At 35.3% G+C, this 24,853-nt stretch overlaps 1 protein-coding gene and 1 pseudogene across 3 annotated transcripts in view; one reads left to right on the top strand and one right to left on the bottom strand.

Moving 5' to 3' along the window:
- VMP1 (vacuole membrane protein 1) overlaps window positions 1-24,853 on the bottom strand; it is a 120,916-nt gene that overhangs the window by 27,378 nt on the left and 68,685 nt on the right. For all 3 annotated transcript variants that reach the window (XM_024757591.1, XM_024757592.1, XM_024757593.1), the window contains one exon: window positions 2,277-2,357. In XM_024757591.1, the coding sequence (XP_024613359.1) occupies window positions 2,277-2,357 (81 nt within the window). The remainder of the gene's footprint in view (window positions 1-2,276; window positions 2,358-24,853) is intronic.
- On the top strand, window positions 20,612-23,123 carry LOC112408026 (40S ribosomal protein S3a-like; annotated as a pseudogene).

Here is a 24,853-nt window from a genome sequence, read left to right as displayed (position 1 = left end):
CTTCATCTAAGCAGTCAGGGGTTGATACAAAGCTGATGAATAACAATAAAAAATGGTTGAGCTCTGTCTTAGTTCACCTTCCAAGCACTGTGTTAGTTCATATGTATTATCTTAAATCCTCACATCAACCTTTGTAATGAGTGTCTTACTAACTCATTAAAAAAAAAAATTATTTATTTATTTAGGCTGCACTGGGTCTTAGTTGCGGCACGTGGGATCTTCATTGCGGCATGCGGGATCTTTAGTTGCGGCATACATGCAGGATCTAGTTCCCCGACCAGGGATCGAACCCGGGCCCCCTGCATTGGGAGTGTGGAGTCTTACACACTGGACCACCAGGGAAGTCCCTATTGCCCCATTTTAAACATTAGAAAACTAGGGCTCAAGGAGAGTAAATTGACACTGAGACTACATAGCTAAGAGGCAAACCTGGTTTAGGAACCCAAGTAAGCCTGACTCCAAAACCAATTCTCAACCCACTACATCACACTACAACATACCTACACATTGCTCAAATAGTTGAGATCAATATTGTTATAAAGAGCTTCTACACTGAAAAGAAAAGTTAGATTATAAAAATTTCTAGTATTGCCAGGGTCAAAAGACAGTAATTGAGGCACATGTATAGTTTAGAATATCTCTAGAATGTTGACATCACATTAGAAATTTTGGCGCCAAATGTCTTCCCTTTTTGGCCATTTACTTTGCTAAGGTGAGGAAAGGGGTACTCAAGGATATATTCAAGTTCTAATACATAATGGATAAAGTAACTGTGGGTCAGTAGACAATAATTTTCTGAATTTTACTTATAATTGAAGCTTTTATCATATCAACTAGATACATCTAGTTATTCTGGTCAAATCTACCACTGAACTACCAAGAATTGTGTACAGACTACCAAAGAAAACTTTGACCAAAATACCCCATTTCAAATGTAACTGTATCTATTATATTAGAAAAGGACGAGGATAAACACCAACTCATCAAGGAATGTCAATTTCATAAACCTGCAATTTGAGACATTAAGTTATTTTTTTATAGAGTTATTTTGTTATATACAGTTAGTAACTTTTTTCTTTTTTTAAATTTTATTTTTATTTTTGGCTGTGCTGGGTCTTCATCACTGTGTGCAGGCTTTCTCTAGTTGGGGAGAGCAGGGGCCACTCTTTGTTGGGGTGCGTGGGATTATCATTGTTGTGGCTTCTCTTGTTGCGAAGCATGGGCTCTAGGCGCGCGGGCTTCAGTAGTTGTGGCATGTGGGCTCAGTAGTCGTGGCTCGTGGGCTCTAGAGTGCAGGCTCAGTAGTTGCGGTGCATGGGCTTAGTTGCTCTGAGGCATGTGGGATCTTCCCGGACTAGGGCTTGAACCTGTGTCCCCTGCATTGGCAGGCAGATTCCTAACCACCACGCCACCAGGGAAGTCCTAATTAAGTTTTTGACACAAATAGCTTCTTAATTCACTGTAGCCAAAGATGTCCTTAACCTTGCCACAGATGTTTCAATTACCTAGCTAGGTGTTAAAGTCACTTAAGGAGGTTTTATATGAATTCTTCCTTATAACTAATGCCTGAAGCTTTGGAAAAAGACTACCTATCTGTAACTCTGGAAAGAATGAAGTCATTGTTATTTGCTTAAATGCACTTCATTATATATTCTTCATGAGAAAGATGGATTTTGTCTCTTTTTTCTTACTGAATCAAGCCATTTAGGTCTGAAGTCATCATGGTATGATGAAATGCTTGAAAGTCAATAAACAACATAGAAACCTATCCAACAGAAAACAGCTCATTTGATCAGTAAGGTGAATGATTAATAACATTATATACCTGTTAAAAATGATAATTATTTTTTCATTCAGTCATGTACTCTTTTTTTTTTTTTTTTGCGGTACGCGGGACTCTCACTGTTGTGGCCTCTCACGTTGCAGAGCACAGGCTCCAGAGGCACATTCTCAGCGGCCATGGCTCACGGGCTCAGCCGCTCTGCGGCATGTGGGATCTTCCCGGACCGGGGCACGAACCCGCGTCCCCTGCATCGGCAGGCGGACTCTCAACCACTGCGCCACCAAGGGAAGCCCCAGTCATGTACTTTTAAAAACAAATTGGATTGAAATATAAATCTACTTTTTTTGTTTTAAAGAAGATGTTGGGGGTAGGAGTTTATTAATTAATTATTTTTGCTGTGTTGGGTCTTCGTTTCTGTGTGAGGGCTTTCTCTAGTTGTGGCAAGCAGGGGTCACTCTTCAGTAAATCTACTATTTAAATACAATTCACTTACCGAAGCACAGGCCAAAATTCCAAAAAATCCAACCTTCTGTACTAGGTTTTGAACTGCCAGTTTAGCCCGGGAGGCGAAGTCCTGTATAAAAGGAGGATATCAAAACATTAATGAAAAGTAGAAGAAAGAAAGAAAGATGGCTCTTTACAGTTTATAATACCAAATGTCTCATAGTCTGAAAGCATTGATTCATTTAATAAGATGCATGATTAAAAAAAATCACAGCAGGGTGCACTGAAAAACATGCAAATAAAATCTTGATAAAACATTAACTACACATCCTTAAAGATGAACTTTTATCACATTTCAAGAATAAGCCAAAACACTGTTACTTTATTTTTTGGGTTCTCTCTGGATTAGCTAGGGATGAACAAAACGTTATAAACCAACCATGAACCAACCCATTCTTTTGGAAATGCTAGTCTACCACATATCTCTTTCTCTTTCCTTTAATTAACTCATCAGACTTACTCCCTCATTAATATCAGGGTAGGAAACCACAGGATTTTTCAAGATAGCCAATGAAGACACCTCTACTGATCATTGGCCAAAAGATGGAAAAAAAACAGTTATGTGGCAATAACTAACCATTCATTACCCCACAAAACAAAGAACATCCTACATTTACACAGTTTGTGCTAGTTATATAAAACGGTTTTCACAAACATTCTACTGGAGCCTTTCAATAATTCTCAGGTGTAGGCAGAGTAGATACTTAAGGCTCTAAAATCACTGCTCTTTTTATTTCACTCTTCTACCTCCCAGGCTGAAACATGCATTTGGCTGGCCAATTTATTTCCACGATTTTCTTCTTCTAGCATGAGGGTGCTGTAATTATATATATTTTTTCTTAAAAGTACCAGTCTGAAATTTGACTTTACCTGTTTTCTGGTTTTGAAATTGTATATACTCCAATCAAAATTTCAATGAAAATAATTGATACAATTAAAAGATATTAGCTAATGTGTGAATGTCTTTTTAGAAGTGTTCACGTCATAGAACACTCCTCTCTCTTTAGCTCAACATACTCTAATAGTCAACAATCTTATAGAATGATCATAATATAAATGATAGAAGGTTCCTTCATAGACCAGGAAGAGGGTTTAAAGCACTTCCCTAATCTACAACAGAAGTTGTAGATTCAAAAAACAAACACACAAAACCACTTTAACCCATAATATTATGTTGAACAGCTGTATCAAAGTGCAACAGTGAAGACTGAAATTAAAAAAAAAAAAAGACCTTCCACCTACTTACTTGCTGAGGATGGTGAGAAAGTCAAAGGAATTAAACCAATAATATATATTTGAAAAGATATTAACAGGGCTTCCCTAGTGGCACAATGGTTAGCAGTCCGCCTGTCAATGCAGGGGACACGGGTTTGAGCCCTTGTCCGGGAGGATCCCACATGCAGGGGAGCAACTAGGCCCGTGCGCCACGACTACTGAGCCTGTGCTCTAGAGCCCAAGAGCCACAACTACTGAGCCTGCGTGCCATAACTACTGAAGCCCACGTGCCTAGAGCCTGTGTTCAGCAACAAGAGAGGCCACTGCGATGAGAGGCCCATGCACCGCCACAAAGAGTAGCCCCCGCTCACAACTAGAGAAAGCCCGTGAGCAGCAACGAAGACCCAACACAGCCAAAAATAAACAAATAAAATAAATTAAAAAAAGAGATATTAACAGATATTAACAGTTAATACAAATACTTTCAAGTTCAAACATATAGGCTATTAAAGTTAATCATTAACTAAATTCTACAATGCAATTCTGTAATTTTGCAGTGTATTTTCAAAGACAGAATTTTTCTTTTTGGGATTAGGCTTACTCATCTAGTAAATAAAATATATCAGATTTAATATTTTTAAACAACTAAATTACTGCTGCAAAAGGTTCTCTATTTTTTTTCATATTTCTAACTGAAGATTTAATTTTTTTTCTTAAATTAACATTGACTGCATTAAGAGTGAAATACTGATTTTATTGACTTAAAAACTGGTTAGGAATATATAATGAAATCAGTTTTCCTATATAACTTATTTAAAACTATACATCCAATTGTCTTGAATAATTTACATAATTCACAAATTACTAAATTTGTAATTCATCAGAGCACTAAATAAAAACTGGCCATAATGAATAGAAATGTTTTGAGTTTTAAAATTACCAAATAATACTATTATATTATAAATTAGTTATGAAATTTTAATTAATATAGCCGAAGAGTTAAAAATATAAATTCAGGAAAACGCCTTCCTTCACAGCCCTTGATATCGTCATAGCAAATCTACTTTAGTGAAAGATGGTACTCAATTGTGAAGAAAAAGTAAAACAAAGAAAACAAAAACTATACAAATTTTATTTTAAAGACAACAAAACTTTTTATAAACCTATTTGCCAAGTCAGACTAATGTGGGAACATTTTTCTATCGCAGCATTTATGCAGTCTTCAGTATATAAAATTACAAAAAAATAGTTTTCTGCATAAAATAGTGTAGACAAGATCAACAAGGTGTTGTATATAAAAGGTATGCTATCCTGTTTTCCTTTATCTTAATTTCAAGGCTTTAGATTCTTATATTTATTTCAACCAAGTGACTATGATAGTGTCATCATTTTAAACTGATGGTATTTTTCTATTATAGAGATACATACACCCATACATTTAAATTGAAAAAGAGGTATGATTATACTAATTGGCTTATATAAAGGAAAAAATGTTTAACATTATGCAGATCAGCTAACATACAAACTAACAAAAATATTTAAGCCTAGAGAAGTTTAAGGAATCATATTTTTTAAAACATCCTGAAAGTAAGGAACTATTTTATCCCTTGGCAGAATCTCTTTACTTAACAGAAATTAGACAAGAAAAAAATGAAAATAAACTCCTTGTTCTTTCGGATGCCTGGGTGCCCATTATCAATTATCCTTAACAGTGCTTCAAGAATCTTTGTTTGAAGGAAAAGCGTTACTCTACCCAAATAAGTATAATAGAAAGTTCCCTTTACTCTTTTTTTTTTTAATTAATTTTTAGCTGGCATATTTTACAAGGAAAATAAGTTAAGTGCCTTTTTAATGGGGAGTTTTACTTTTTAAAAAGTCTAAAAGTCATCTAATGAAAATGGATTTCATAAATCTTACTATTACACACACACACACACACACACACACACACACACACACATACACACCATGACCATGCTACTTTCACTTCCTATAATTTATTTTCCAGGTCTTTCACAATATTCTTGGAATTAAAATTACATTTATATACTAAAAAATTCATAAAAGTTTAGTTAAATTAAGCTAATAAGTCTGCACAGTTGCTTTCATCACAAGAAACCAACAGAAGCTGAGTATGCAGCTCGAGGAAGAATTTTCTTGATGTTTTTCCTTGCCAGAGTAATGAAAACAAACTCAAGGCAGCATTACACTAGTATTTGCACCAAATCTGAAATACTTTACAGTGGTAAATTAACTCATATTTAGATTTCATAAACACAACTATATTTTGTTGTTTTTATTTTAAACTTATTTCACATTTAAAGTCATATTCAAAACTTACTGATATGGGTTTAAAGGCTTTGTTAACATTTATTAAAAACATCATTTTTTAATTGTCTAAAATGTTCTACATCTTAAAGGTAATTATATGTTCCTTGTTTGTTGCTCTGCAATTTTAGAAGTTATTTTTAAACAACTTCAGTACTTCTTCATTATTTGCATTTATTTGACAGCTTTCTAATGATGTAAAGCTAACATTTTCTATGCATTAAAATATTTCTGTTTGTGTTTGCTTTTAAAGTAAAGAGAGAAAAATGTACTATAGGTATAATATTAGACAATAAACACAACTCTCTCTCTCTCTCTCACACACACACACACACACACACATACACACAAAAACAGGAAAAAAAAACCTTCTTTTACTAAAGTTTAAAAAGAACAATTTCAAACAAAATTTGCTATTCTTTTTAGGCCATCAGATAAAATAAACTAGCCAAGAAAAACTGTGCACCAATAATAATAAACAACAATAATTTAAAGGAAAAGTTTAACAAATTAATATGTGAGATTCAAAATTCAAGTTAAATATCAAATTAATATTTCATTTTAATCGTTTTCTTTTTTTGCGTTTGTGGGAACTGTGTAGCAAGTTCAATTTGATTACTTACTTCCTCAATTGTCATTCTTCATTAAAAAAAAATCTGTACAACTAAAACCAAATTCCTTTTAATAGTTTCATTTCGCTGGATTCACATTTCACAACACTCAAGTATTTCACAATTTTAAGTGCCTGAGAGGGGTTTCATCCTCTAGCTCTATCTAAATAAGCAGCATGCATTTACAACTAGTAATCATGTATCATTTTCTACTTTTTAAAAGTAAATAAACAAAATACAAGTAAATAAAATTATCTTTCCCACTCCCACTGATAGTGATTATGTACGTAACCAATCATGTTTCTGAAAGTAAGAATGAGAGACACCAGGAACATTTCTCCAATGACTACAGAAGGCAGATGAAGAAAAGTTACAATAAGTCCTTACTACTGAGATTTCAAGGATTAATAAAGAAAAACAGACAATGCCTTCAAGTATGAATATTCCTGCACTACTTTTGTTTCACATTTCATCTTCCTAAGAAATATATTTAAGATTAAGAGAAGAGAAACTGTACAGCTAATTATAATAATTAGCTTGCAAAATACTAATTTTTGAACTGAAGAAGTCAACTTAGATCTAAATATATAAAATAATGTTTATCTTCAAAGGGCAACAGAAAATCTTTCCAGTTTCATGATAAGGGATCACATTAAATTCCAAGATTTCTTTCAAAGCAACAGATAATCCCTAAACATGTAAAATGAATGCATTATTACTGGAGGTAAGTATGTATTCGGTTAATACCTTATGTTAGTTTGAGCTGAACTATCATCATCAGTGTGAGGTAACTGGTCAGCAGTTTTATAAATTAACTGCCTTCTTAACATGTTATATGTTAAAACTTCTTTTCTTTAAAATATATATATATATTTAAAGGATTTTATCTTATTTTTATTCTTTTTGGCTGTGCCATGTGGCTTGCGGTATCTTAGTTCCCCGACTAGGGATTGAACCTGGGCCCCCGGCACTGAAAGCCTGGAATCCTAACCACTGGCCACCAGGGAATTCCCTATGTTAAAACTTCTGCTGAGCTATTGCTCTTCTTGGGTTTGACACTGAAGTGGCTGCAGGGTCAATACTAAAAACCACAGAGCAACTGTTTCAATAATTTCTTGTGTATAAAAGGAATTTGTGTTAATATCTACTGTATTTGTGAAGTTCTTTTGGCATCTAAAAATGACTTGTTAATTCCTGTGTCCCAGTCAAATATGTTGTGTCATATTATTCTCTATTAACCAGAAATGGAGCTAAATAGTAATGATGACTTAATGTTGTAAGCTGTTTCAGCATCATGGACAATCAGTCTGAAATATTAACTTGTTAAGATCCTAATAACCATGTAATTAAGTATTTTCTACAATGACTAATATTTTACACATGGTAAAGAACACAGTTAATGGGTACGATTAATTATTATCTTCACAGAAACTACAATGAAACATAACTCATAACTTTTAAATCTTTCTCCTCTTAAAAACAGAATAAAGGGCTTCCCTGGTGGCACAGTGGTTGAGAGTTCACCTGCCGATGCAGGGGACATGGGTTCATGCCCCGGTCCGGGAAGATCCCACATGCCGCGGAGCGGCTGGGCCCGTGAGCAATGGCTGCTGAGCCTGCATGTCCAGAGCCTCTGCTCCGCAACAGGAGAAGCCACAAAAGTGAGAGGCCCGCGTACCGCAAACAAAACAAAACAAAACAGAATAAAATGTTTCCTAACTGCAATTTCCTACCTGTTATCAGGACTCTTTATGAGCTATTTTCACAGAAAGATATAGAGCGTTAATTTATTAAATTCAAAGTGAGCAAAATAGTTTATTTTAGTGTTGACATCCTTAACAATATCATTAATGTAACTGGTATGTTTTTAATATTGCGTATCTGAGGTCTCCTTTATATGCAGTATAATTTCAAAAGAGTCACATATCATCTTTTTTTTTTTTTTTAAGGTGTTTTTGATGTTGACCATTTTTTGGGAAGTCTTTGTTGAATTTGTTGCAACATTGCTGCTGCTCTCTGTTTTTGGCTTTTTTGGCCATGAGCCACGTGGGATCTTAGCTTCCCAATCAGGGATCAAACCTGCACCCCCTGCATTGGAAGGCGAAGTCTTAACTACTGGACTGCCAGGGAAGTCCCTGTTCTTTTTTTGAATTATAATGGACTCACACAAACTTATAAGATGAAGATTGCTAAGAAACAAACTCTAGAATTACAAGATAAAGTAGGGATATTAATTTGATGAAGTAAAGTGATTGTGACAATAGAAACTAATTAATAAATTTTTAATTCAGTACCTACAGGATGCTGGATTACAAAATACACACACATTTACCAAAAAAAGTGATCAGAACAGAGTGGTGCAACTACTTTTGAAAATGAAAGTTTCAATATCCAATTTATAGCTTTTACATTATTAAATCAGAGATGATCCCTGGGATTCCTATTTAAATTGGAAATTAGGGTAGAATTCTATAATAGAGCAAATGAATACATCATATAAACACATTTCAGGAAAGCAATTTTATTCTAGAAATACAGATTTAGAACTTTTAATAAGAGATTAGAGAGTTCTCATTCAGGAGGCCAACACAGGAAGAAGCTCTTGAACTCACCTCCTCCCATGAACACTCTGAACTCACAACTCCCATCTTCTTCCTGTAGAGCAAAAGGCTTGGCTTCCCACAAACCCACACCTGATGACCCAACTTTTAAGACTTCCACCTGATAGACAGGCCCCCAAAACATCTAGATTTGAAAGTCAACAGGACTTGTGTCCATGAGACCCACAAGATTATAGTGGACTAAGAGATACCAAAATAAGAAAGTAATATTTTTTTTAAGTAATATTAACATATCTAAAAGGAGAAATAGACAGCAATACAATAACAGTAGGAGACTTCAATACAATACTCCACTTTTACCAATGGATAGATCATCCAGACTGAAAATCAATAAGGAAACATTGGACTTAAATGACACATAAGACTAGTGGGACTTAACAGACATTTACAGAACATTCCATCCAAAAGCATCAGAATATACATTCTTCTTTAGCACACATGGAACATTATCCAGGATAGATCATGTATTAGAACATAAGACAAGTATTAATAAATTTAAGAAGACTGAAATCATATCAAGTATCTCTTCTGGCCACAGTGGTATAAAACTAAAAATCAATTTCAAGAAGAAAATTGGAAAATTCACAAATGTGTGAAGATTTAACAACACGCTATTGAATGACCAATGGGTCAAGGAACTCAAAAGTGAAATTAAAAAAATATCTTGAGACAAATGAAATTGGAAACACAAAATAGGAAAGCTTAATGGATGCAGCAAAAGCAGTTCTAAGAGGGAAATTCATAGTGATAAATGCATACATTAAGAACAAGATCTCAAACAACCTAACTTTATACCTCAAGGAACTAGAACACAAAGCACAAACTAAGCCCAAAGTTAGTGGAAGGAAGGAAATAACAAAGATCATAGTGGAAATAAATGAAATAGACTAGAAAAACAATAGAAGAAGTCAATGAAACTAAGATGATTTTTGGAGAAGATAAATTAGACAAAACTTTAGCTAGACTCACCAAGAAAAAAGGGGGCTTAAATAAATAAAGTAAAAAATGAAAGAGGAGACATGACAACTGACACCATATAACTACAAAGATTCATAAGAGTCTATTATGAACAATGACATGCTGAAAAATTGAACAACCTAGAGAAATGGACACATTTCTAGAAATCTACAACCTACCAACACTGAATCATGAAGAAATAGGAAATCTGAACAGACTAATTACTAGTAAGGAGATTGAATTAGTAATCAAAAATCTCCCAACAAAGAAAAGTCCAGGAACACATGGTTTCACTAGTGAATTCCACCATATATTTAAAGAACTAACACCACTCTTCTCAAACTCTTCCAAAAAACTGAAGAGGAGGGATCACTTGCAAATTCATTTTAAGAGGCCAGCAAAACCAAAACCAGACAAGGACACTACAAGTAAAGAAAATTATTGGCCAATATCCCTGATGAACACAGATGCAAAAATCCTCCAAAAAAAATGGAAAAATCATCATACAAATTCTCAACAAAGTGGGTCCAGAGGCCATATATGACAAAGAGGCCATATATGACAAGCCCACAGCTAATATCATAGTCTTGTGAAAAACTGAAAGCTTTTCCTCTAAGATTAAGAAGAAGACAGGATGCTTACTCTCTTATCATTTTTATTCAAATGGGAAATGAAAAAGTAAAACCTTCTCTGTTGGCAGATGACCTGATGTTATATACAGAAAATCTTAAAAACTCCACCAGAAAACTGTTAGAACTAATCAACTAATTCAGTCAAGCTGGAGAATAAAAAATCAATATACAAAAATCTATTGTGGGGACCTCCCTGGTGGCGCAGTGGTTAAGAATCCGCCTGCCAATACAGGGGACATGTGTTTGAGCCCTGCTCCAGAAAGATCCCACATGCTGCAGAGCAACTAAGCCTGTGTGCCATAACTACTGAGCCTGTGCTCTAGAGCCCGTGTGCCACAGCTATGGAAACCCACGTGCCTAGAGCCCATGCTCCACAACAAAGAGAAGCCATCACAATGAAAAGCCCGCACACCACAACAAAGAGTAGCCCCTGCTCGCCACAACTAGAGGGAAAGCCCATATGCTGCAAAAAAGACCCAATGCAGCCAAAAAAAAATCTATTGTGTTTCTATACACTAATAATGAACTATCAGAAAAAGAAATTAAGAAAACATTTGCATTTACAATTGCACCAAAAAAGAAAATACCTAGGAATACATTTAACCAAGGAGGTAAAAAACCTGCACACTGAAAGCTATAAGACACTGAGGAAAGAAACTGAAGAAGACACAAATAAATGGAAAGACATTATATGCTCATGGGTTGGAAGAATATTGTTCAAGTGTCCATACTACTCAAAACAATCTACAGATTCAATGCAATCTCAAACAAAATTCCAATGGCATTTGTCACAGAAATAGAACAAACGATCCCCAAATCTGTATGGAATGACAGAAGACCCAGAATAGCCAAAGCAATCTTAGTAAAGATGAACAAAGCTGGGGCCATCATGCTTTCTGATTCCAAACTGTATTATAAAGCTACAGTAATCAAAACTGTATGATACTGGCTTAAAAACTGACACACAGATCAATGGAAAAGAATAGAGAGCCCAGAAATAAACCCTCACATATATGAAATATTAATTTATGACAAAGGAGCCAAGAATATACCATGGGGTGGGGCTTCCCTGGTGGCCCAGTGGTTGAGAGTCCGCCTGCCAATGCAGGGGACATGGGTTTGTGCCCCGGTCTGGGAGGATCCCACATGCCGTGGAGCGGCTGGGCCGCTGGGCCTGCGCGTCCGGAGCCTGTGCTCTGCAATGGGAGAGGCCACAGCAGTGAGAGCCCCGTGTACCACACACACACAAAAAAATATATATATATACAATGGGGAAAGAATAGTCTCTTCAACAAATGGTGATGAAAAAAATTAGATAGCCACATGCAAAAGAATCAAACTGGACCCCTATCTTACACCACACACAAAAATCAATTCAAGATGGATTAAACACTAGAACATATGATCTGAAACCATAAAACTCCTAGAAGAAAACATAGGGGGTAAGCCCCTTGACTTTGGTCTTAGCAATGATTTTTTGGATATGACACCAAAGCAAAGGCAACAAAACCAAAAATAAACAAGTAGGATTACATCAAATTAAAAAGCTTTGTACAGCAAAGGAAACCATCAACAACATGAAAACACAACATAACAACTGGAAGAAAATTTTTGCAAACCATGTATCTAACAAGGGGTTAATATCCAAAATAAATAGGGAACTCACACAATTCAATAGAAGAAAATCTGATTAAAAAATAGGTAGAGGATACGAACAGATATTTTTCCAAAAAGACGCACATATGGCAAACAGGTACATGAAAAGGTGCTCAACACTAATCATCAGGGAAATCAAAACCATCATGAGATATCACCTCACAACTATTAGAATGGCTATCATAAAACAGACAAGAGATAACAAGTGTTCGGATTTCCCTGGTGGTCCAGTGGTTAAGATTCCACCTTTCAATGCAGGGGACGCGGGTTCAATCCCTGGTCAGGGAACTAATATCCCACATGCCGCGGGGCAACTAAGTCCGCGTGCCGCAACTACAAAGCCATGCACTGTGGAGCCTGCGTGCCGCAACTAGAGAAAAGCCCGCACACCGCAATGAAGAGCCCGTGCACCGCAATGAAAGATCTTGTGTGCCGCAATTAAGACGCGATGCAGCCAAAAATAAATAATAAATAAACATTAAAAACTAAAAAAAGGGCTTCCCTGGTGGCGCAGTGGTTGAGAGTCCACCTGCCGATGCAGGGGACATGGGTTCGTGCCCCGGTCCGGGAGGATCCCACATGCCACAGAGCGGCTGGGCCCATGAGCCATGGCCGCTGAGCCTGCGCGTCCGGAGCCTGTGCTCCGCGTCAGGAGAGGCGAGAGCAGTGAGAGGCCCGCGTACCGCAAAAAAAAATAAATAAATAAAAATAAAAAATAAAATAATAAAAAAAAAAGAGATAACAAGTGTTGGCAAAGATGAGGAGAAAAAGACGTGCACTGTTGGTGGGAATGGGTACAGCCAGTATGAAGGGTACTCGAAAAATTAAAATTAGAACTACCATATGACCCAACAATTTCACTTCTGGGTTTTGGTCCAAAAGAAATGAAATCACTATCTTGAAAAAATATCTGCAACGCCCCCCCGCCAGGTTTATTGAAATATTATTACTTACAATAGCCAAGACATGGAAAGAACCTAAGTGTCTACTGATGGATGAATAAAGAAAATGTGGGATATATACATAAAGATAGAAAGACACACATTGTAATATTATTCAGTCATAAAAAAGAAGGAAATCTTGCCATCTGCAACAACATGGATAGATTTAGAGGGCATTATGTTAAGTCAAATAAGTCAGAGAAAGACAAATACTATATGATCTCACTTTATATGTGCAATCTAAAAAAAAAACCCTGAGATCATACATACAGAAAACCAGGTTGGTGACTGCCAGAGGCAGATGGATGGAGGATGGGTGATACGGGCATAGGTGGTCAAAAGGTACAAACTTCCAGTTAAAAGATAAATAAGTTCTGGGGATGTAATGTACAGCATGGTGATTCTGATTAACAGGACTGTACTGTATATTTGAAAGTTAAGAGAGATCTTAAAAGTTCTCATCACAAGAAAAAAAAATTTGTAACAATATGTGGTGATGGATGTTAACTAAACTTATTGTGGTAATAATTTTGCAGTATATACATACATCAAATCATTATGTTGTACATCTAAAACTAATACAATGTTATATGTCAATTTATCTCAATTAAGAAAAATAAGGATTCAGCAGTTAAAAAGAAGGAAAAAAAACAATAAGGAAGTAATGGTTCCTTAGATGGTTCACAGATGGGGCAAAAATCAAAACTGTAAATAACAAATATGAGAAATCTGTGTACTCCAATGTGTAACGAGTAAACATTTGTTTTATTGTCTTCATATCCCATCCGGTACACTACTTTTTAGGAAGTTAAAAATAATGATTATAAAACAGTATTGGATTTTCTAGCTAGAATTATTTATTGCTTGCTTTTGTCATTATCTAAAAATGGGATATGGTTTCCTTCTCTCTGACACATTAAAAATAAAATTGAAGAACATAAACACCATCTTTTCCCCTTTGAAAAAGGGGGGATTACACATAAAACACATACATATAAAAATCAGATCACACATTAATCAAAATCTATGAAGTCATGTCTAAAAATGAACACAAAGAAGATCTGTGTATTTTCTGAAACAGTAAGAACCATTTATTTTGGCAACTAGCTAAATTTAATACGTACTAAAAACGTGATCCATCTAGAAATCTGAAAATTCAGATTTTGCTCCTGTTCATATTTATACATTTCTATTATTTAGTATGGTTTTATTAGACTGCATATTGTGAAAATTTAGTTGGTCACAAATAGCATCTTTTTAATGAACAGAATAAAAATGTGAGATCAGTACATGTGATACAAGTAAATACTGTTTCACAAAACATTATTTCAGTTACACACGCATAGGCCCTAAGTACAATCAATGTAGTCTGTAACATGGAGTACAGTAAAAAATAAAGGTCCATGAGTGACACACATTTCAGAGAGTTGTGCCTAAAATAGAAAGATATCAGCTATATCAGCTATATAATTAAATGAATTTCTACATGTACTCGTATATTTATTACCAAATTTACTTTGGTGGGAGGGTGGTAAAGCTATTTTTTTTTTAGCTGTACAGCAGATACACAGTAATGTACATAAATCTAAAATATACATCTTGGTGAAATCTTACAATGAACACACCCATGTAACTACCACCAAGATCCAGATACAGAACATTACCAGAACTCCAGAAACCCTACTGGTGGCACTACTAGTAATTACTTCTTCTCCCAAAATAACCACTATCATTGACTTCTATTACTATAAATGTAGCTTGCCTATTTTTGAACTTTATATAAATGGAATTATACAGTAGGTCCTCTTTTATTTCTGGCTTCTGTAGTCAACATTATGTCCATGTGATTCACTCCTGCTGTTGCACGTGGCAATAATCAATTTGCTGCCTTTGTATGAATATACCACAATTTATTTATTCTACTGTTGGTGGACGTTAGGGTTGTTTCTAGTTTGGGGTTATTACAAATAATGCTGCTATGACTACTCTTGTCAAGTCTTCTGGAGCATCTTTCTTCTAGGTATAAATCTACAAAATGGAACCGCTAGATCGTAGGCTATGTTTATGTAGACAGTGCCAAACACTTTTCAAAAGTCGTTGTAACATAAATTACTCTTAATATTGCTTCCATGTTGCCAGTTGATAATAAATCTCAATTGAAAAAAAATCTAAACCTTTTTACTTTCCTACAGATGGTTCTAATGAGTCTGTCTGTGGTAATTAGTAGCTTTGATAACTCAAACATATGAAGACTGAATAAATTCAACCATGAAAAGAGGAGGAAAAGAAAAGCTTTAAGTGCTGAGTTTTGGGAAAACTACATATAGTTTTTACCCATACAGAATTTTAGAAGACAAAATTAGAACCAAAATTCTTATTTAAAAGCAATTAAATTCAACCCAAAAAAGCTGGTAACTACCATATATATATGGTATATGCATGCATGGTAATAAAGAATATAAAGATGAGGACATTGTGGTTTGACCATTAATTCTATAAACGTTTAGCAAGTGTTTACTACAATGCCAAATGCTAGTACAGGAGCAACGGATACAACACTGAATCAAACTGATAATCTGGATCCTCATGGAGCTTACAGTTTAATGGGAGGAGACAAAAACTACAAAATGGGGTGGCAGGCAAGTTGTAATTTTAAATACGATGGTTGGAGAAGGCCTGACAGAAAAGGTAACATTTGATTAAAAACGTAAAGGAGGTGAGGGAATAAGCCAGGCTAAGAATGTAGAGGAAGACTGTTCCAGCAAGTTTTTTCTCTTGAGAGATAAAATAAATAATCTAGTGTGTATATGTGGATGGTGGGTGGGTTGCAATTGGTAGAGATGGGGAAAGAGATGACTCAGGAAACCTACTGAGTTTGAGACGGAAACTGAAAAAATGAAAAGGAAAGCATGAAAAAGAGAAACAGAATATAAGAACACCAGTTCTACAGATTTACTGCAATATCAAATGATAGAGCACCAACTTTGTTGTTTTCAAACTTCCCTGAGCCACAGTTTCTTCATCTTTTCTGCAAAATGATGATAATAATATCTATCACCATGATAATTAAGAGACAAAACTGATTATGGGACAAAATTGTTTAGACTGATATTACTTGACATTACTATCAAGAAAGAAACCCTGAGAACCAATGAAATAAAATACCTTGTCAGAATTTTTAAGACACTATGTGAGCTCAGTTCTAGGGCAACATCACAAGTTGAGGGGATAAGAGGCTTTTGTTTTGTTTTGTTTCTAATTTCAAAAAGAGAAGAGCAACATGTTAATATCAAGGAAGGAAGAGGGCTACAAAACAGGAAGGAGGAAAGGAAGGAAATGCATTAAGAATTGAAAATTTATCAAATCTGCCTTGCAGTGCAACCAAGTAGTTTACCAAATACTCCATGACAAGAGGGTAACGATAGATGAGATTACTACACATGAATGCTAGTTCTTAATCAACATATTCTTGTCTCCAGGAAATAAGAGGAAATTCTTTAGTTATTTACATCTGTAATGGTCACCTCACCATGATTACTAACCGTAAAACTCACAAATCATCTATTAGACATAAAATATCTCTTGGGTAGTCTAGGAGCAAAGAAGAGATGGAAGAAATAAGGTTTCAGGAGACTTTCTCAGGGTCTGACCATCAGCATTTGCTAACATTTTCAGATAAAAAGTAGAGCAGTATTTTTGGAAGTTCCAGATAACTACACAGAGTTTTTTCCTCCTTTTCACAGTCCAAGCTACCAGCAGTAAAACCAGCCAGTATCTGCTGCTTCCTTTTCCTCCCTCTATCCCTGCTTAGCTTTCTGTTGAAAAGAAACCACATGGTAATTCTTAGGAAGGCAGGCAGGCTGGCATCCACTCCTATCAGTGCCTGCCTGGCCTCTACTTGAAATAACAACGAACACTGTAGCCTAAGAAGAACAACAGTGCTCTAGACACTCAGGGAAAATGTCTGAGTATGCAAGATTTATTAGAAATGACACATTACACAAGTAATGCATTTTTCTTTTCTTCTCTCTTTTTTCCTGTCTGAAGCCAGTATCTCCTCATGTGATCTTCTCATGTCTCACCAGAAAGGGTATTTACCAAATCTTAGTTGATGCTAGGGGGGAAAAAAATCACCCTTCATTTTTAGCATTTATAATTGATTGTATTTTGGTTGTAAGTAACTAATGAATAACTTTTATTTCCAGATTAAAACTGGAATTTAAACAAAAAGCATATGACAATCTACTGTGTAAGTAAAAACAATAATACTGTGAATGAAAAAAAAGGGGGGAAAAAGTAAAAATGGTTGAGATGAACTCAGACATGCAAAGCTATGAAAACTAGGTCAGTACAGAATTTACAAAATTGTCAGGGACAGGAAACTTAAGAGACCGAAAACAAAGGATAAAGATAAATGGGATCATCTCTATGATGAGAAATGTAAATAGTGGGATTCTTTCCTAAGATAGACCCATTCATCCCACTTAACAAGTTTATAAATGGTCCTGAAAAAAGGAACAGAGTTTAAGTTCTAAACCTACAGCTGAAATTAAAATTATAAAGTGCCAAAATCATGGCAGTATATTTAAAGATCATGTAAACTTGAGAGAGAAAAAGGAAATGTGGAAGGTAAGTTTCAAAGTGGATAACAGTAAGATAACACATTTAGGGAAAAATTATTTAAATGTAAAATGATGGGGAATTCCCTGGCAGTCCAGTGATTAGGACACTGCTTTCACTGCTGAGAACCTGGGTTCGATTCCTGGTCAGGGAGCTAAGATCCTGCAAGCCACGCAACGTGGCTAAAAAAATATATATATAGATATAGATAGATATAGATAGATAGATAGATAGATAAAGTGATGGGTTATAAAAGTTTCCAGTTATGAACAAAGGAAAGGGAACTGGGAGTGGTCTCCCAAGTAAACAGTTTATTGAAGTAAACAATTTATTAAAAACATCAGTAAAATGCATTGCCAAACAGGACTGTGGTTGTAGAAATCTGAAAACACACAAGTACAGTAGTGTAATTGTCCCTGAAAAATCATATGCAGTTCTGACAACTTCATGTCAGAAAAAAACATAAAAGGATTAGATAAAGATCCATGGGGGGAGCACGAATTAAAATGATCCAAGAGTTTGGGGTTATTAGATATAAAAAGTAAATGATTATTTTTTTAGAAAGGCTGAAAAGGTAACTGATTAAAATCTATAAAGTTATGGAAAGAGGAAAGGAAAAGTGTTTAAAAAAAATCTTACAATACTAGAATGAGGGTAGCGCCCTTTATAACGTGAAAGAGGCAAATTTAAAACAAACAAATGGAAGCATGGCTTTAAATAACAGCCTATGAACTTACTGAAGTCTTTACCTCAAGAAGTAGTAAAAATAAATTTTTACAAGTTTTGATAAATTAATGGATGCAGACCCTTATCAGGGAAGGCGCACAAGGAAGTCTAGAGTACATGCCTACTTTTGAGGGGAGCACTGTATTAATTACCATGCCTACTTCCTGGTGTCTCTACATAGTCCTTTAGTTTAAAAGCACGATAGTCATGTTTATTACATGGTGAGGCCCAAGACAGGAAAATGGGAAGAACACTCTACCAAGAGAAATTTCCTTAAATACTCAGCAAGAAAGAACTACATATCTGTTACGACAAACCAAGAACCTTGACGAATTAGAAACAAAAACACCTTTTGTAATAGGAAATGAGCATAATAGTTACTCTGCTGTCAATGTCTTGCACTATCTCTGATCTTAGGCCAGGATCCCTAGGAGCATTCAGCAGTTACAACAGAGGGTGGATGTGTATTTAGTGTGTTACTGATTTGCAAACTCGAGCAAAAGCATAGCATACATACAGTCTGTTGGTCTAAGTTTCAATGAAAGGGGCCTTTCTAAAGGCATTTTACAAAAGGTGTTTGAAACACAAACCTGAGTAAAATCTTTAAATTAGTTTAACAAAGGTAACCTAATGCCTGTATAATGCTTATCCCCTCCACCCCATAGCTGTAAACAGGTGTGCAAATGAGAAGAACGAAGCAGACATAAAACAAAACTATATTTTTCTCCAATGTCTAAAGCAAACTAACAAGAAAAATCTTAAACATTTATTATTTATTGCGCTTTGTAAATGACTGTATCAACCTCTTATTTTCATTTTTAAATCATCTAATTTCAATTAGAATGCTTCTTCATCAAAACTAATGTTTCTCTTCTATTTTAATTTGATCACTGGGAGCTCGTGAACATTGTTAGAATATAAACAATTTTCAACTTCCATTATTCTGTAGTATTCTTTCCTGTGAGGAATAATTGGCTCAAAATTTTCTACCATGTTCTTTTCCCTAAATTTATTTTGTTACAAAAAAGGTAAGCAGAATAAAAATGATTTTTAGGAGGTTAAGTTTAAATGTAATCTTTAAATTTATTTTTAAAATAAAAGTCTGGCCAAGATGACATGGTTAAATACAGAAATGAACGTGTAAAATTAAACGGGTTCAGGAGTGCACGATGAGCAGACAAGTTTCCCAGTGGCCATTTATTTGGCAGTTTGAATCAAATTGCAACTCTCTTTCCTGTTAATACTACTATAAGAATGGGTTAAAGAAAATGAGAAGAGTCAGAAAACGAAGAAAGATTAAAAGTCTGGGAGTGGAGGGGCAAGAGAAGAATTCAAAATAAAGTGAAATCTTCCTGAGAAAGCAAATAAAATGAGGTATTAAGAATTCCATCATAATTCATGCTAAGTGTGCTTAGAAACTACAACTACAGAACTATTTTAAGTGCTACCTTTTCTTGTTGAACCAAATGCAAGCAAGTGACCTTTGTGTACAAAAAGCTAACTGTGCTAGTAGTCGCAATATCTTGCAACAGAATCCTTCAAAAGAGACACTTAAAATTGCTTAATCTCGATGGTACTTTGTGGTAAAATTATGAGCCAGCTCTGAAAGAAGATCTAGCAGGCCTGCCTTTTCAAAAACTTAACGTTGTTGGGTGTGGTTGGGTGATTCTGAAAAGAGAAACTACAATAAGCCTTGGTAGCTTTGACACAGCCTTTAAGTGATAAATAAATGTGTTTAACATGTGTCTCTAATGTTCATTATGGTAAAGTTGATCAGTTTAACCCTTTGCAAACAAGCAAGAGATCTTGAGAACAGGAAGCTTTTCTGTGGAACTCCTGACGCAACACAAACCATAGCAGTTACTGCAAAGCTTAATGCAAACCCTCTAGAGTCCACGTTGACAAATTCTTTAACAAGCCCTGTGGTTACAGGGAAGCTGGTTTCACTCTGACTCACTCCTACTCAAACAGTTTACTGGAAATGAAGGGGAGGGGGAATTTTCAGAGAAGTCATGTGATGGCCAGACAAACCACAGCCAGTAAAGGTTCAACAGAGTCAAAAACAGGTCCCAGCAACAACCAGCACCCAGAGTGTTCAACTGGCACTAAATTATATGAAAATGAGTCCTGTTGGGTTTCTGATCATCCACACCATGAACTCTTTCATAAATCTCTGTATATAAAAGAACGGATACTTCACAGGAGGAACAACCAGCAGGCACTGACATGGTGTGTGCAACTACAAACACTTCACAGGAAAATGTGCTTAACAAAAAATAGCATCAAAGGAAGGTTAAAGCACTTTAGCGAATGTATAAATAATCATTATTAAATGCTTTCCCATTGTCTCTAAACTCAAATGATCAAACATATATTCTATCATTATCAAGAGTGCCAAAACCCCCCCCCAAAAACCTCTTTAATTATCACCTTGTACTTTGGGGGATGTTCACTGGGTAATCTATTCTGCATACAAAGAAAATGCACTAGCCATAAGAATGAGAACTACACTATATTCAATATTTTGTAATGACCTACAATGGAACAGAATCTGAAAAAGAATATATATACACATATAACTGAATCACTTTGCTGTACACCTGAAACACGGTAAATCAACTATATTTCAATTAAAATAAAGATATTACTCAGTATTCTAAAAAAAAAACCTATATTACAACTGATGAACTCTTTTTGGTTCATCACTTACGTGTTTTCACTAATAAAATAATGTAAATAACTTGAAATTTCTAAATAGGAAATGGATCCTATTAAACCCCCCCAAAAAGGTATTTTCAGCCTTAAATATATTTAATACAAGCTAGTAAAAGATATTAGTATTTAAACTTAACTTGGGGAATTAGTTTCAATAAATCAGACTAAATGTAAGTGGCAAGTATTAATTAATTTAAATACTGCTGTCCTAAACAGAAGCTAAGAAACATTCCCTTAAAATAAAATTAAATCCAGAAATTATAAAACAGCCTTTGAGGAACTAGTTAATCTAAGGTGGTGTACAGACTCATGAATTATACCCAATAGAAAGAAAAGCTAACCACTATAAATATGGAGGAAAAGACTGTATTATTTTAAAAGATAAGTTCTAAGAAATTTAAATTTCTTATTTCTAACTTAATTCTCAATTTTCTATAGTGATAATAACTTTCACAGTCAGCAACCTAATATTTTATGAAAAAGAATCCAACCAGCTAGGTCACTTGGACAGATGTCGTTTAGGAAAGCAAACTTATTCAAACCATATTCTTCTAAGTAAATATGTACAACATTCCTACCCTATTGTGTAAGTTTTAAATACAAACACCCATGCTCCCGTTCCCCATTACTTCAATAACAGTGGCTGCCCTAATCTTTTAGGGTACATCAAGCAAATAAGTTACTTTATTTTTTCAAACTCTTTTATTTCTCATGTCTTTAATTTACCTTTTTCTTTGGTTATATAGCTCATTAATAAACAAGTCACCACAATAACCTTTATTTTTTTCTAAAGTATAGAACTTTACAAGCACTATTTTACTTAATTGAATTCAAAATTATAAGTCATTTAACTTAATGATGTCTACTATATTATCTTCAACCCTTGCTCTCAGATGATCTATTTTTGAATGAAAGATTCTGTAAATTCTGTAGTGCTTTACAAGCAGATGATTATTAAACTCAAAGATGCAAAACAGTTCAACCTTTTTTATGTAAGATGATTTCTGTGTTCACCATATTTTATATTTTATTTTGCAGTGGAGTAAGACTGAATATTCCCTTTTGGCTGAGCAGCAACACGGCAGTCTGCAAGAATAAGCACCTTACAAAAGGCAGCAAAAAGGGAGCCTAGAGGAAAGTGGTTGATCCATTTTCTAAGAAAGATCGGTATGATGTGAAAGCACCAGATATGTTCAATACAAAAATACAGGAAAAACTGGTCACAAAAACTCAAGGAACCAAAATCACACTGGATGGCCTCAAGGGTCATGTTTTGAAGTGAGCTTTGCTGATCTGCAGAATGATGAAGTTGCATTTAGAAAATTCAAGCTAATTACTGAGGATGTTCAGGGCAAAAACTGTCTAATCTCCGAGGCGTGGATCTTGCTTATGACAAAATGTGTTCCACGGTCAAAAAATGGCAGCCCATGACTGAAGCTCATGTTGATGTCAAGACTACTGATGATTATTAACTTCGTCTATCCAGTGCTGTTTTTACTAAAAAATGCAACAATCAGATTCAGAAAACCTCACTGTTAGCACCAACAGGTCTGCCAGAACCAGAAGAAGATGACTTGAAAGAAATTGTCAAAAAACTGACTCTAGACAGCATTGGAAAAGACATGGAAAAGGCTTGCCAACCTATTTATCTGCTCTATGATGTCTCTGTTAGAAAAGTAAACCGCAAGTTTGAAATGGGAAAACTCATGTTTCATGATGAAGGCAGTAGTTCTGGAAAAGCTACTAGGGATGAGACAGGTGCTAAACTTGAACAAGCTGATGGATATGAGCCACCAGTCCAAAAAACTGTTTAAAATTCAGACTTGTAAGGGTGACAAATAAAAAATCTTATTTGTGATATTAATAAAAAAGACTGAATATTAAGTGAACATGTTTCATGTAATGGTACATTTTCTCTCTTAACTGATATTTCTTAGTTTATTCAAAGTATCTACTGCATGAGTAGTATGTGCAAGACCACGCAGGCACAGCCAAAAATACAAATATTTTTGTGGCCTCCTCTCAAGGAGCTTGCAAACTCCTGGGTAAGATGAGAAAAGCCCACAGACAGTTCTAAAAGAAGGTAGAAAGTGATAAGTGACACAAGAAAGATACAGCAAGAGACAATTTCCAGGGACTGGGAAGATTTTTGAGCAGCAAAGTTCCATGACCAGAGGTATTTTTCAGAAAATTGTTTTTTGTTGCTTTCTGTGGAAATAGATTGGGGTAAAAAGGCTAGTAAAGAGGAGGCCTATCAGGAAGTCACTATAAATGTTCAGTGGAGAAGTGATAAAGGCATGAACCAGCAGTGGGAAGGGAAAAGAGAGGACGAATTTGAAGATACCGTGGAGGTAGAATCAACAGGCCTGAAGAATGACTGGATATGCGAAGTGAGGAGGGAGTCAGATGATTCAAATTTTGACTCCAAGTGATTATGAGGACCGTGATATCATTAACAGAAATCAGGAACAAAGAAGAAAAAGATCATAAAGGGAATAATTAACCTTGCATGAAACAGTCCACAAAGCACATAACAGCTCTCTAGATGTAACTCTTATAAATGATGCTAGAATTGTTCAAGGTCATAGGAAGCTACATTCATTCATGTCTACCTCCCACAGACATCTAGTAAAAACATGATAGAAAGCCAAGAGCAAAAGGAAGTCAGCTTAGTGGAAAAATACTGCCCAATCTCAATACTGTAGTCACAAAAATAAAGTAGGTACCATAAAGAATCATAATTCAAATAAATGCATTAATAATCTTATTTTCTCCCCCAAATACCTACAGAACAAAATCCAACCATCAGTCAAAACTAGAATTTAAGTAAATACTTAGCTTTAAAATTGTTACCTAGAAACAGTTTCCTAGTAAAAGCATATACACCCTTTAACCTAGTTGGAGAGCACACGGTAAAGCAACGAGAGCCAAGGTTTTTTTCACTCTTCCTGCTGATAAACTTATTCTACCAAAGGCCTTTACCTTCAAGAATAAAAAACACATTTCCCACCCCATTTCATTTTACTTAATTTGCTATTTTAGCTACAGTTGATCCAACTTTTTTATTGCTCTTGTCAAACTGGGGGTTTTACAAAATACATGCATCTATGAGGAAATTCCAGCACCAAAGTCACATAAACTTTTGGATCTTTATGAAACTGATTACTATAAAAACTTTAAAATCACAACCACAATCAATAAGCTATAACTAAAAAGATGTCAGGAAACTTATAGATTACCAAATAAAAACCTAGTATCTTTTTATATACCATTAATAACTATTTACAAAAATATAATATCCAACTTATAACAATAAAACCTAAGAGAGGGGCTTCCCTGGTGGCGCAGTGGTTGAGAGTCCGCCTGCTGATGCAGGGGACACGGGTTCGTGCCCCGGTCCGGGAGGATCCCACATGCCGTGGAGCGGCTGGGCCCGTTGAGCCATGGCCGCTGAGCCTGCGCGTCCGGAGCCTGTGCTCCGAAACGAGAGAGGCCACAACAGTGAGAGGCCTGTGTACCGCAAAAAAAAAAAAAAAAAAAAAAA

This window comes from Neophocaena asiaeorientalis, unplaced genomic scaffold, assembly GCF_003031525.2.
Source record: "Neophocaena asiaeorientalis asiaeorientalis breed wild unplaced genomic scaffold, Neophocaena_asiaeorientalis_V1.1 scaffold327, whole genome shotgun sequence".
Classification (NCBI taxonomy): Eukaryota; Metazoa; Chordata; class Mammalia; order Artiodactyla; family Phocoenidae; genus Neophocaena; species Neophocaena asiaeorientalis.
Note: the sequence above shows the minus strand (reverse complement) of the source record. Positions and strands in the feature narration are given on the sequence as shown.